Below are 13117 nucleotides of genomic sequence, written 5' to 3' on the forward strand. Positions count from 1 at the left end.
AATTACTTTAGTCTTTAGGGGTGCTGCTGCAAGTGACTAGAAAATGAATGTTCCTTCCGGTGGCTGAAAAAAAGTGGGAATGGCGGAGGGGGCATCGTGGTCGTGCGTCTTCTGTCAAATCGCCCGCTCTTCCACCTCTACAACTCTCCTCCACACCGTCCGATTTACCTCTCTTTCTCTCTCTGTGTATATATATATATAATTATATATAGTTATATCTTTTTTTTTATTTATGAAATTCTTTATTTTCGTCTTCTGATTTAAGTTGATGATATACGATACAGGATGAGAAAGTTGTTGCTTTTCAAGACATCAACCCTTCTGCATTCAGGTTCCAATCTGTACTTCTTCACTTCATTTCAATTTTATCTTACAGTCACTTTTGTTGAAGGACATTTTCTATTGGGATTATTATTCAATGTGTTCCATCAAGTTCGTTGTTATATATCAATACTTAGGTGTTTATTTAATTATGTTAGATTTTGAAATATTCTATTCAATCGAATCGATTATGTTCGTTATATGAAAAAAATCCAGTATATGTATATGTATGCCATTTCAAATCGGATTGTTTCAAAGATTTTAGGGTTTTATTAATTAAATGTGAGGAAGCTTCCTCAGGATCGAAAAACATTTACAAAATGCGATTGGGATCGATTTAGAATATGGAACAAGAAGTAAAACAAATTGAGGATGAGTAGAGTATATTAATTTCTCAGATAAGCTAAACACAAGGCACAGAATAGACCTGATCTATTAGATGATAAACTTTACTCATCATCCGGGAATTTTTGGCCATATTGTGTGACCCTTTTCTTGGAAGTTATACCTTCCCTCTCCAAACAATCTATGGAAGAAACAAGATCAACAAGAAATTAATACTACCAATCAATACCTACGATCATGACATCAAAGTAAGATGGAAAATTATTTTCAAGAGAGGAAAATGAGAATGGGGCATGGGTCTTGTCAAATTATAACTTGAGGTTGCAAAAGAACATTAACGAACAGAGACAAGTGTTACCTCACAACAAAGAGAAACCCATATCTCATAACTCACTAAAAATGTCCGGACAAACTTTCAAGCTTAAATTGGAGAATCCTGGCTTGAAACCCCAACTAGAAATAAGAGAACTCCTTTTTAGAGAGTAGAAGAAATAAAGAGAATTAGCCACTTGAAAGAGATATTCTGAAACATGTCGAAAATGTGTGTATTTGAACAGATGAGTGACAAAAATCTTTGTCCACTAAATATGAGGGTTAAACTGAGTGTGCCATGAAATTGAATCATTTTATGCGTTTCATGTAAGATTTGAACTTGTACATTTGTTTCTATGAGGAATTACCAGGCTTTCACTATTGTTTGTGATTGTGGCCACTTTTGCTGCCCTGTTTTATACAAATGACATATTTAAACTCCAAGCATACCCTGATTGTCTCCATATATGTACATGTTGAATTGGATACTTTGATAGGCATTACTTGGTAATTCCTGTAGAGCACATTTCAACTGTCCGAGACCTCAAGAGGAGAACTGAAGACTTCTCTTTGGGTAAGGAAAATAGTAATAATGGCTATTAATACTAGTTCTGAACGCGAGTTGGAATCTTCGCTCTATTATTCTCCTTATTTTTTATTGGTGTCTAATTTTCGAACTTTCCTTCTTATCCAGTAAGTCACATGTTAAGTGTGGGGCAAACTCTACTGCACAGAGATGCACCTCAGTCCAATCAGTATAGGTACTGCTTCTCAAACATAAACATGTTTAATCTCACTTCTTTATACCTTTGAATATTTACTTCATGGTGTGCCGAATTAGATTGTTTAGAATTTGTTTTATTTACTCGGATTGCTTCAATAATTGGTTGCCCAAGATCTATGATATTAGTGATAGTTCATTGTTTGATGTGATTGTAGTTCTTGGGCCTCTTAAGTCTAGTTTATGTGTATGTTAAACCTTTACTAATACTTGATAAATTACATATCTGTAATAATAAAGAATGAATTTTGTTTTTGGGAAACAAAATTGATTGTTCTAACTACAGTTACTTGAATAATTTTTGAAAAATTATTTGTTAGTTATTGAAATAGAGATATAAATTGAGATTGAAAAATAATTGTATCATTTATCTTGCATTGCATGTAAATTTTACTGAGACGCAGTTTGTGTATGCAATCTTCTTCTGGTCTTTTTTTAGATTTGGCTTTCATCGACCTCCTTTCAACAGTGTTAACCATCTCCACCTTCACTGTTTGGCACTGCCATTTACACCCAGGTTAGTTATTTGGTGTGTGCTTGTTGCCCATATGCTTGAATTTTGAACTGGTATTAATTGTCTCATAGCTGAATCATCCCTTGGAAATTGCACAAATCCCTGCTTTAATTCTCGAGAACTTAAAACAGATGGAAACATGTAAAATACTTGCCTTTGGGACCGCTCGGTGGATTTATCGAAGCTGAGAAACTTTTGGAGAGGATAAAGCCATTGGCAGCTATCTCATCTTAAGCGTGATTTTATCCAATACTCGGTCGTTGGACTCTATTAGATATCATTTGTTGATTGTAACTTATATATAATCACTATGGTAATATATGCAAATGCTTTTGTTAAAGATCTCAGGCTTTCCTAATCCCTCTAAATAGGAATTCTAGTGTGTTTTGTTTATGCAATATATGAATTCCTTTTTGTTTTGCATGTCAATCATTTATATGGGGATAGCTGCTCAACTATGAATCTTCGTGACAATTTGCATAATTTTTTTGTTGGTACTCACACATACATGCCTCTATTGAGGCTCGAACATCTGACCTCTCTTTGGGAAGTAGGTGTCTAGTACCGCTAGGTCACTGACGCGTTGGTGACAATTTGCATAATCTACACTGTTAATATTCGTCTTCAGTACATGATCTTATTCTGCATTTCTTTGAGGATTGATCCACAATACACAACAGTTTAGAGTAACATATATATGATGATTCAAAATAGGCCCTATGAGGTTTAATATTAGTATTTATTCTTGTAAAACTACTTAATGAAGTTCTGATGAAAGCTTCTTCGCTTTGAAGCAATAATTCTTCTGCTTAAGCCTTTTAAGGTGCCCCATGGAAGTAGGATCTTTCGGTTTTGTGTTCCGTTACATACGAAAACTCCTCTCCTCTAGAGCAGAGTCAAGAGCTACCGGTTTTATGTAAAAAAAAGAAGAAGAAAATGATAATGATTTAACAACAAACTTTATATAAAAAAAATATATATGTTATAGGAAATAAGACTGCAATATTACTCTGAAGGTTTCATTTCAAATTGCTACATCTGCTGGAGTACATTTTATATTTAGTTGGCTTGTCAAGCATGTGGTTTGCCTTTTAGCATTACAATTTTGCTAAAAAGACTCAACTGCAAGCACTCAATAGGAAATTGAACCGCATAATTTCATCAGACGTCAAAAATGATTTCCCCAATGTACGTGACCACGCACTCTAATTAAATATAGAAGAGACAAAACTGATTGAATTTAAATACTACCCAGGTAAATTTTTTCGGATTTCAATTTTAAAGCACCAATTTTATTACCGAATCCAAGACAGGACACTTGGTGGAAGGTCCTTTACGGTGCGTTGCAGTGACTCCAGTGAGGATCGAACGACAAACAGCTTATGTGCCATTCTTGCTGCTTTGTACATTTATCATAATTAAACAGATTCTATTGAATAGCAAAGTCATTGTAGCACTGTAGTCTTACTGCTTTGTACTTTTATCATTTGCTTCGCACATTTATCATAATTAAACAGATTCTATTGAATAGCAGTGTCATTGTAGCACTGTAATTTAGGTGGTGGTTTGACATTCAAAAGGAATGGTGGGATCAACTGTTTTATATATTTGCTAGTGAAATGTTATTCGAGTGGTTGGGTTGCTCTTTATGTTCGAGAATTATTTAAAAAAATAAAATAAAATAAAATAAAAATAAAAATAAAAATAAAAACTGTTGGCATTGTGTAAATAACTAATATGTAGTGTAGAAAGTTGCATAAGCAAATATGTGGGCACTGCGAAGGATTTGTGTAACGAGACATGATATTTGAGCATGTATATGATGAATATGAAATATGTTACATAAATGTTGGTTGGACATGCATATGGATCTGATCATTCAAATTTAATACATATATAGTATTTTTTTGTTTTTCATTGCAAAGGCCAAGTCATCAATGGTGGTATAGAAACAAAAGTCAAGCCAGAAAAAGGCATACAAAATTTGAAGTAATACAAAAAAAAAAAAAAAAAAATTGTTGAACTGGTTCCAGATTTATTGAGAGATAGAGAGTCAAAGTTTTGCAACAGAACCCACTAAGGGAGAAACGCAGTAACAGGAGTGACTCAAAGGCCTGGCAATCATTAAGGCAACATCTCCAAAGTGACATCTACAAGGCATCACCAACTGGGGAAAGACTATTCAAAACCCGCACAAGATCAAATCAAGAAGAAAAGATCAAATTGAGTCGGGAAAAACAAAATCGTCTTAGATCAGGGATTTAACCAGAGAGAAAAAAACAAATCCACCCATACTAGCCTGAAACACACCAATCATGAGCACATCTAGCCAAAACTGAGAAGATCTACCCGAACAAAATTAATTAAAAGAGTTTATATTAGATGTACATGGTCTTACTTTCATACGAAACAATTATTTTCGCTTTCAAACCCTGACTTTAAAATTAGAATAAAAAAAAATTATCATATTATTATCTATAAAAATCTATTATTGTATACATTTTTGTTAAATATTATTTCAAAGCAATTGAATCATGATGCTAATACACTCAATATTATATAAATCGCCGGGACTATTTAAAAATACAAATATTTGAATCATGATGTTACTACACTCAATATTATAAAAAACGCCATTTAATCTTGAATAAAAGAGGACTACTTCAAAATACAAATATTTGTGTCCATGTGTTATCGGACAATAGCCATCGGATTCGCAATGAGGTATTAAATACTCCATTGTAAAACATTTTACGTAAAAAAATATAAAAGATAAAAGAGAAATTTCTCCATTCCTTATGTTGTGTTAGATAATACAAAATTAATTTAAACCTTGAATATAATCTTGAATTTCATTTAATACATGCTACAAAGTTAACATCAGGGCTGCATGATATATATAATTTTCATGTCTTCTTTTTAATTTAAATTCTTAAAATTATTTTAACAAAAAAGCTTAAGCACTCATGTATATATATATATCCATATTTTTTTTCTATCTGGATCCAATGCTGTAGTCGCACCCTAAGTTATATAAAGCCAAATGAGAGCTAATTTGAAAGTGAGAGTGAAAGAATTAAGTCATAAACAGTAAAAATTTGAACGAGATCGTACTCGCTCTGAACAAGAAAGAGACACTTATTAAAAAAGATTGTGTGATTTAGCTGCACCACCTGCTTAATCAATTTGGACATGAATAACGGACACTTTGTGTGATATTTGATAAAAAAATATATGATACTAATAATAATAAAAAAAACATACGAGTGTATACATCATATGTATTCATTTGTATAGATGATGATACTGGGCGACCGTAAACTGTTGAGAGTTTTTGGTGCTTGTTGAAAGCTAAGAGAACAAACGAAAAAACAATCGTGACAATGGACTGTCTACTTTTCGCGGTTCCTTGTTATTCAAACGATCCCAAAATTCGAATTCGTCGATGGACGCAAAGCATAGCATTCGATAATCGATACCCCAAACATTGCTTCCAGTTTCATCCTCATTCAACTACTTTTTCTCTCTCCAAATCTATCAGAAAGCATTAATGGGTACATACTTTTTCTCTGTCTGTGTTCAAAGAAATTCGCCTTTATTTCACTTCTTAGTATCTTTGATTCTTCGTACACTGAAAACAATTAGGTATTTCTATTATTGTATTTTGTTTCAAGCTTATTCGATTACTTAATTCTCGAATGGGTCACTTCTCTCTTTGCATTTAAACCCTTTTTCATATGCTGTCGTGCTGTTATTCGGTTTTTTCTGTAACCTATCTAATCAATGTTGGTTTGTTGGGTATCAAATGTTGATTGTTTTTGCCCATTTTGAATTGGGTGTTTGTTTTCCTCCGTAGTCTGTCCTCTTTGATTTTCACCCTTATCTCTGAATTTTGATTAATAATTCTATTGTCTTTCTGCCCTCAAATTCTAGTCTGTGTCTTGATTTCAAATGGGTTTGTGTTGATTATAGACTAGATTTATTTTTTCTCAAATCTGTTCCTATTGTCATTATATGTGAAAGGGTTTTGCACAATGCAATTGCTTTGTGTTACATTATTCTATTTTGTTACTGGTTTCACCAAATTCAGTTAATCTATATTTATATTTTCTTTACAAATTCTTCTATTGTTCTTGCTTGCACGCCAACTTGTTTGTGATTCTATACATTGAATTCGACTGAATAATCTGACGGAAGTCTTTAAAAATCTTGTTTATGGTCATTCCAAGGGTGTATAATTTCAAAGTGGGACATATACTATTGAATTCCTTAAGTAAAGGAGAGTTCATATGTTATTTTTCCTCACTTGATAATTTTGTTAAACACACATGCATAATTCAAAGGAGAAATTTACGGAAATAGATATATCAGAGGGTGCTGGTGGGAGCAAACAGTCTTCAAGCTTCGAGGAACCTCAGTCTACTAAAAAGAAGGATAAATCTATCCACCCACCCATTGAAAGCCATTGGCATTTACCTCTTCAAGAAGATTCCAATCGATTCTCCTGGTCAAATTTTAGGCTCATGTCAATCTTATCTTACCCATTCAAGTTTCGGGATTCAATGAAGAAAACCCGAAGGAGCAGAAGCTTGCAAGTAGTTCTTGAAGGAGCTCATGATCCAAAAGATGAACAAATTGTTGAGTCCTTCCGTGAATTGCTTTTTATTGAGCATCCACAGCCAATCAAGCAGAATGATTATCACACGCTCTTACGGTATATTTTTCTGCTATAACATCATGAAAACAGCCATTCATCTCCTTTCAAAATACAGCAAAGCAGTTTCTGTTAAGTTCATTAAGTTCTTTATACCAGCACTGTTAGTGTTCTATATCTTGAAGTGTAGATACGAAGTACTATTCTGCGTGTCTTGGTTTGCAAACATATTGTATGATGATGTTCTGATTTCAGATTTCTACGAATGAGGGATTTTGATTTAACAAATGCAAAAGAGATGTTTCTAAAGTATCTTAAGTGGCGAGAGGAGTTTGGCGTTGACGCAATTCCAAAGGTGAACTCATATTATCAACCCATGGTAGTTCGTCTTTGGAACTATTTTGATGCTTGTGCACAAAATGCACATTGTAGTTTCTGTCCTTTTGGTTCTTCTATGCAAACTCTATTGCCTGTTTGGATCTAGGATATTAAATTTAAACATGACTACAAATTGCTGTGGCAGGGAGAGACAAGGAGTAAAGGATCTTTTGTTTGTAAAGTGGTGATGTCAAAACTTGAATTATGCTTTTAGCTCTGTTTGGATGCATCATGATAATGAATAACAATTTATCAATGCATCCAGGCGATGCCTAAATGAATAAAACAAGTTAGTTTTCTTACCTTACTGCTCTGAAAACATTAGCGCAAATTAATGATACACAATTACATACTCTAAAACATATGAAATAAATAAATTCTTAATTATTAGAGCTCTTGTTGTATATATCTAATTTGTCGTATATATCTAATTACCAACTATAAGGAAACAAGAAAGAAAATATACTAAGGAATTAATAGTGAAAGTAGATTTTAAAATGTACTTTTAACATTCTTACAACTAAGGTTAATCTGTTAGAGAGGGTGTAATTTTAATATTTAAATCCTCTAACATGCCCTCTCACGCGTGACTTTCTTTTGGTCCAACAAGTGTTTTTCAATTTTAATTATCAGGTGATGGTGAGGTTTAAACTCAGGACCTTGCCTGCTTTGATACCATATTAATCACCATCTACTCTAAAAACTTAAGCTGTTAGAGTGGGTGTAACTTTAATATTTAAATTCTCTGACACAACATATTATTGAGGCAATGGGAAGAGAATATTCAACATGCATTGATGAAACATTATGACGGCAGATTGTAATCTAAGTGAAGTTATGAAACTAAATAGATACGAAAAGTAAAAAATAATTCATTAGCTGAACCAGATGGGTGGGAAAGGTCCCGTTGAATCGAGTTGATTAATTAATTAATTTTTTTTTTTGTTATTTATTTCTATATATATTCACTTATGCACCATTTATGTTATACGATATGTGTATACTTACTCTTTTATTGTTTCATTTAACTATATCTTGTACATGTTAATTAGATGCTTGATACTTGATGTAAATGTGTCCAACCTTAGAATTCTTCGTTTGAAAGGTTAAATAAATCAGATTAATTAATATGGACCATTTGACCATTTGACTCCTGTTTCATCTGTGTCCAGAGTTATTAATGAGTAAATCTACAATAATGCTTGTGACTTGGTCACACATATTGAAAACTTGTGGATCTGTTTTTCTGGATGATGTTTTATTTTTTCTTCCCTTTGCAAAATCTAGTGACTTTGCTGCTCTAATGCTTATTATTTGTTTATTTCCACCCAAATTGGTCTGTCCTAATTTATTTTGCTGTCTTGTTGGCGCTACTTCTGAATATTAATGAAATTCATTTGTTTGTAATATACTGCAGGAATTTAAGTTTGAAGAGTGGAGAGAGGTTAAGAAATGTTATCCTCATGGATTTCATGGAGTTGATAGATATGGTAGACCGCTATATATAGAAAGGATTGGTATGGTAGATCTTAATGCCTTCCTACAGATAACTACTATTGATAGATTCGTGAAGTATCACGTGTCTGAACAAGAGAAAACATTAAACTTGAGATACCCTGCATGTTCAATCACAGCCAAAAAGCATATAGCTTCCACCACGAGCATATTTGATGTGAAGGATGTGGTGAGCCTCTGCGTTTGTTTCTTTCCAACTCTTAGACTTATGTTGAAAATAAAACCATGATGTTTTTACTTATCATGTTATTTATGATCTTGCTTTAACAAAAGCAGTGGAGTATATTCAAGTTCATGTTTCTTTAGCCATCTCAAATGAACCGTATGCATGGAAATGGGGAGAAGGAAAATGTCCATGTGTGTCGGTCGCGTGATTGGGTATTATTTTTAGATGGGTTTGGATGAAATATGATTCTAATACTATTTGATTTGGAAAATCGGATTTCTCATAATCACAGTTCTTTTCTTTTTTTTTCCCCTGTAAATTTATAGATTAGGGGTTATTAATATTCTGTCATTGTTTGCTATCCAGGTTAGTCATTTTCTTGGTTATGGAATTTTTTTTAACTCTTTTAAATGCTCGGAATTAGTCAAGTATAAATTGTTAGACTATCAGTTGCTCCAAAAATTTAAGCTGTTAAGAAATGAGTCTAACGTGCACATGATTACGGAGAGACTAGAAAATCCCTCACCTGTGATCCCATGGCACGTAGACAGACAAAACAGAACAAAGTGCAAACTGGGACACCGAACGAGGAAATATATACACAAAAGGTGAGATTAGAACTCATTCAAAAGTTCTGGTAGCATGTTATACTATCAGTCACCCAAAAGAACTTGGTATTCTATACCTGTCTTTAACCAACTACTGCTTTGGTTTCTACCTCCAACTGGTAACTTCCATCATCACTAGCAAGGACAAAATTCAGGGATCTCAACATTCTATAACTTGTCTCTCTAATTGGTAGATATATCTATCCTCAAACAGAAATTATTTATGAGCAGATTTCAACATGTGAAGGAATGTTCAGCTACAACCTATACAAGAAGTTGCAACCGAACATTCCTTCACATGGAGACTCAAAAGATTGCTCCAATTTATTTTTTAGTGATCAATTAGTTATTGATTGCTTGATGGAAAGTTTTCAATTATAACCAATCTATCTTATTTGTGTAGGGACTTTCTAATTTCTCAAAGCCTGCAAGATATCTCTTTATGGAGATTCAAAAGATTGACAGCAATTATTACCCTGAGGTACGTGGAATGTCATTATTCATGCTTTTCCAATACTGTGGGTCCATCAAGAAATATAGATTGAGGAGAATGCTGTGAGCAAAGGTCTGAAAAAACCTTTGTTTAACACAGATGGAACTCCATGTAAAAGGGCATCAACATTAGTGATGTTCTAGTCATGTAAAACCAGAGTGAGTTTAATTGGTAGGTACCTTTATTTAGAAAATTAGGATGCATTTGCCTCGTAGGAAACTGATGACCAGTTACTCAACAAGTTCTGGAAATAAAAAATATGGTGTTGCTTGTGACAATATTAAGGCTCTTTTAGTACATTAGATACACAATCTTAGATCTTTAATAGTAAGATGTACTATTGAAGGATACGTGGAAAGTATAAAGAGATCATAGCTTCCAAGAAGCTTCCACGCCTTAAACTTACTCGTGAAAACAAACGAATATTGAAATGATATTTAAAAAAATGAATATAGGAAAACTTCCTTATCAATTTGATTAGTAAAGGTATTCTCCTTATGATTGTTTAAGCTGGTTGCAAAGGCTCTTGACTTTCTATGTTAGAGTAATGTATTAAAATTTTGGCATTGATATATTTGTAGACTCTACATCGACTTTTTATTATTAATGCTGGATCTGGGTTTAGAGCCCTCTGGAAAGCAATCAGGGCTTTTCTTGATCAACGCACATTAACAAAGATCCAAGTAAGCATCTATTCTTGTTGTTTTCTTGTCAGCATCAGCTTTTTAATTTGAAATCTCAAGGCTACAATTCCAGGTGCTGGGAAGCAACTATCGAAGTAACCTGGTTGAAGTTATTGATCCAAGGTATCATTGACTACTTCATATCTATGTATATGTGTATAAATAAATGAATGCTACTCAAGATCCTTTTAATTTTTTCACTATGAGGTGATTGCGAGTAAATGTGCATGTACGTTTGGTTGTAATGATGTATGGATCTTTTTATGCATGTGGATGGCTCTATTGAGAATTTCGGACTACTAATTGTTCATTTGCACAGTAATTTGCCAAGCTTCCTGGGTGGAAATTGCACATGTTCTGACTATGGTGGTTGCTTATTGAGTGACAAAGGACCTTGGAATGATCCAGAAATTACGGATATGCTTGGGGTGAAATCTCAATGTCAATGCATCATGATTTTTTTTTTTTAACCATTCACCTGCGATTGATTGACTTCATTTCATATATGGTTGAGAAGGATATCATCTCTGTTTCTTTCAGGCATTGGGTGAAACTGAAGAAGAAAATTATAACGGAGAAGGGAATGGTTTGGATTCTAAAGGAGACTTGGATTATGAAACAGTAAGCAACCTTAGATCTTACAAGGAATCCTAGATTTCCTTTTTCGTGTCATTTCAGTTTACCCAAAAAGATGCCTTAAGGACTTAAAAATCTTCAATGCCGCAACCTTTCTGCACATAAATGTTTATCCTTTTGAAATTCTTATGATTTATTGACGGACATAAAGCTACCATATTGATAATCAGGGACTTAATTTCCACACATTTTTTTTTTTTTTTTTGGGGTCCCCCATGAGCATGCTACTATTGATGCTTTTGTAATCATCATCTGGAACTAATGTTATTTATTATTATTTTGTCTCAATAACTTGTAAGAGCATGCACCACGGTACCACCTAGTCTGCGGATGAAATTTCTGGACTTCAGAAAAATTAGAACCTCTGTCTAAGGGTTGTCATGAACAGAGTGTTTAGATTTTTTTGGCAGGTTGCATATTAACCTTGGATATTACTGAATAACCATGATTCCTCACAATAGTTAACCATCAATTATTTTGCTTCTAGAAACATTGTGTTTTCAAAATTCTTGAGGGAAACAATCTTTTGACATACCAGGCAAATGCCATGTACTTGTACCAACTTATAATTATAGGGTCCTGACTTTATTCCATGTAGGGAAGCCTCCGACTCAAGGATGGCTACGACATAACTGCAGAAAAAGATGATATCCGGCAATGTATGGAAACAAAAGATGATAAGACCGTGTCTCCAAAAATGCAGGCATTAGAAGCTGCACTTAAAGATGCCAAGAGAGTGAGTTCTGCTTAGAAATGTGCCTCTTATTTCTAGCAATCTAATTTCAATGGATTATATATTGATAAGTTTTGTGTCACAGAAAATCCAGGCATTGGAAGTTCTGCTTGAGGAAACCAGGGTGGTGAGTGTGAAAAATAGATTTGCTGCTTATTATTATTGGTCATCTATGTCAGATGACACTGTTCTAATTTCTTTATTTCCATTCAGGCCTTACAAGGAGTTGCACAGTATATAGAAGATCTGAAAAAATAAAGTTACTGGAGAGGAGAACGCCGACTGAATTACTAAATTGATGCTGCTTACTTAACCCTTTCTCTTTCATGTTTTTGAATATCGAAAATGTTGGGGTATTGACAATCAGTCAAGGAGCTGTTATTTTTATTTGAAAATGAAGAGAAGTTGAGTGCACTCTGAATTTTTTTGAGTATTTAAAGAGCCCATTATACTAAGTCAATAATGCAAATTTCTTGGGCAAGTTATTCAATAAGAATGCAAATTTCTACTTCCAGTGAGATAAAAAACCATTTTGGGTTTAAAAAGCACATTTTTTTTTTTTGAGTGCACTCTGAAGAGCATTGTTTTACAGACTCATGCTTTTCTTAATTCAGGATAATGATTGGTTTTCTTCTTTGTTTCTCTTCTGGTTCAACACGAGAGATTCTGGAAATGGATGAAATACAGGGAATTCTTGCTGCAGGGAAGTCAAAGTGTTTCTTCATTTGGGCCATTGTCCAAGAAATAGACTGGGTTTATCAGTCTTATTATGTCAATTTGGCTATCTACATTTGAAACCCCTGATACGAGTTTCGTGCAATGGTTTTACTTTTTATTTTATGTACTCGCATCCGACTTTTTGAAGCATATGATAAAATTAACTTTTTTTAATTTATGAAATAGTATCGAGTAACAATATGGTGTCTAAGACTTTTCGGATATGTCTGATTGTCCGACTCCAAATCATTTTTGACCTTT

At 33.6% G+C, this 13117-nt stretch overlaps 2 protein-coding genes across 5 annotated transcripts; both read left to right on the forward strand.

Annotated features, from left to right (window-relative positions):
- LOC132284884 (bifunctional adenosine 5'-phosphosulfate phosphorylase/adenylylsulfatase HINT4) lies at nucleotides 1–2613 on the forward strand. Of its 3 annotated transcripts, none has more exons than XM_059787022.1 (6): nucleotides 1–157; nucleotides 285–331; nucleotides 1476–1552; nucleotides 1673–1739; nucleotides 2199–2276; nucleotides 2405–2613. In XM_059787022.1, the coding sequence occupies exons 1-6, from the start codon at nucleotides 80–82 to the stop codon at nucleotides 2505–2507; spliced, it is 450 nt and encodes a 149-aa protein (XP_059643005.1). In that variant the 5' UTR covers nucleotides 1–79; the 3' UTR covers nucleotides 2508–2613. The 3 variants fall into 3 exon arrangements, with proteins under 3 accessions (XP_059643005.1, XP_059643004.1, XP_059643003.1); XM_059787021.1 differs by having other exon boundaries at nucleotides 8–186; nucleotides 1499–1552; XM_059787020.1 differs by having other exon boundaries at nucleotides 33–157; nucleotides 1499–1552.
- A 2954-nt stretch (nucleotides 2614–5567) lies between these two features.
- Nucleotides 5568–12560, forward strand: LOC132287115 (phosphatidylinositol/phosphatidylcholine transfer protein SFH11). Of its 2 annotated transcripts, XM_059789621.1 has the most exons (12): nucleotides 5568–5827; nucleotides 6617–6987; nucleotides 7183–7282; nucleotides 8723–8989; nucleotides 9998–10075; nucleotides 10669–10770; nucleotides 10844–10893; nucleotides 11090–11198; nucleotides 11311–11391; nucleotides 12005–12142; nucleotides 12225–12266; nucleotides 12353–12560. In XM_059789621.1, exons 2-12 carry the CDS (start codon nucleotides 6797–6799, stop codon nucleotides 12395–12397), a joined length of 1203 nt encoding a protein of 400 aa, XP_059645604.1. In that variant the 5' UTR covers nucleotides 5568–5827; nucleotides 6617–6796; the 3' UTR covers nucleotides 12398–12560. The 2 variants fall into 2 exon arrangements, with proteins under 2 accessions (XP_059645604.1, XP_059645603.1); XM_059789620.1 differs by lacking the exon at nucleotides 5568–5827 and having other exon boundaries at nucleotides 5834–6987.
- The last annotated feature ends 557 nt before the right edge of the window (nucleotides 12561–13117 follow it).

This window comes from Cornus florida, unplaced genomic scaffold (assembly GCF_030987335.1).
Source record: "Cornus florida cultivar Cherokee Brave unplaced genomic scaffold, ASM3098733v1 CherokeeBrave_3.0.0_Hap2_Chr11, whole genome shotgun sequence".
Classification (NCBI taxonomy): Eukaryota; Viridiplantae; Streptophyta; class Magnoliopsida; order Cornales; family Cornaceae; genus Cornus; species Cornus florida.

Bases quoted from the DNA above. Each gene is read 5' to 3' on its own strand.
- LOC132284884 (XM_059787020.1), top strand. From the start codon at position 48: ATGTTCCTTCCGGTGGCTGAAAAAAAGTGGGAATGGCGGAGGGGGCAT. The intron at 158-284 runs GTCCGATTTACC...TATACGATACAG, and splicing joins CTACAACTCTCCTCCACACC to GATGAGAAAGTTGTTGCTTT. The intron at 2,277-2,404 runs GTTAGTTATTTG...AACTTAAAACAG, and splicing joins GCACTGCCATTTACACCCAG to ATGGAAACATGTAAAATACT.
- LOC132287115 (XM_059789620.1), top strand. From the start codon at position 6,602: ATGCATAATTCAAAGGAGAAATTTACGGAAATAGATATATCAGAGGGT. The intron at 10,076-10,668 runs GTACGTGGAATG...ATATATTTGTAG, and splicing joins ACAGCAATTATTACCCTGAG to ACTCTACATCGACTTTTTAT. The intron at 11,392-12,004 runs GTAAGCAACCTT...TATTCCATGTAG, and splicing joins GAGACTTGGATTATGAAACA to GGAAGCCTCCGACTCAAGGA.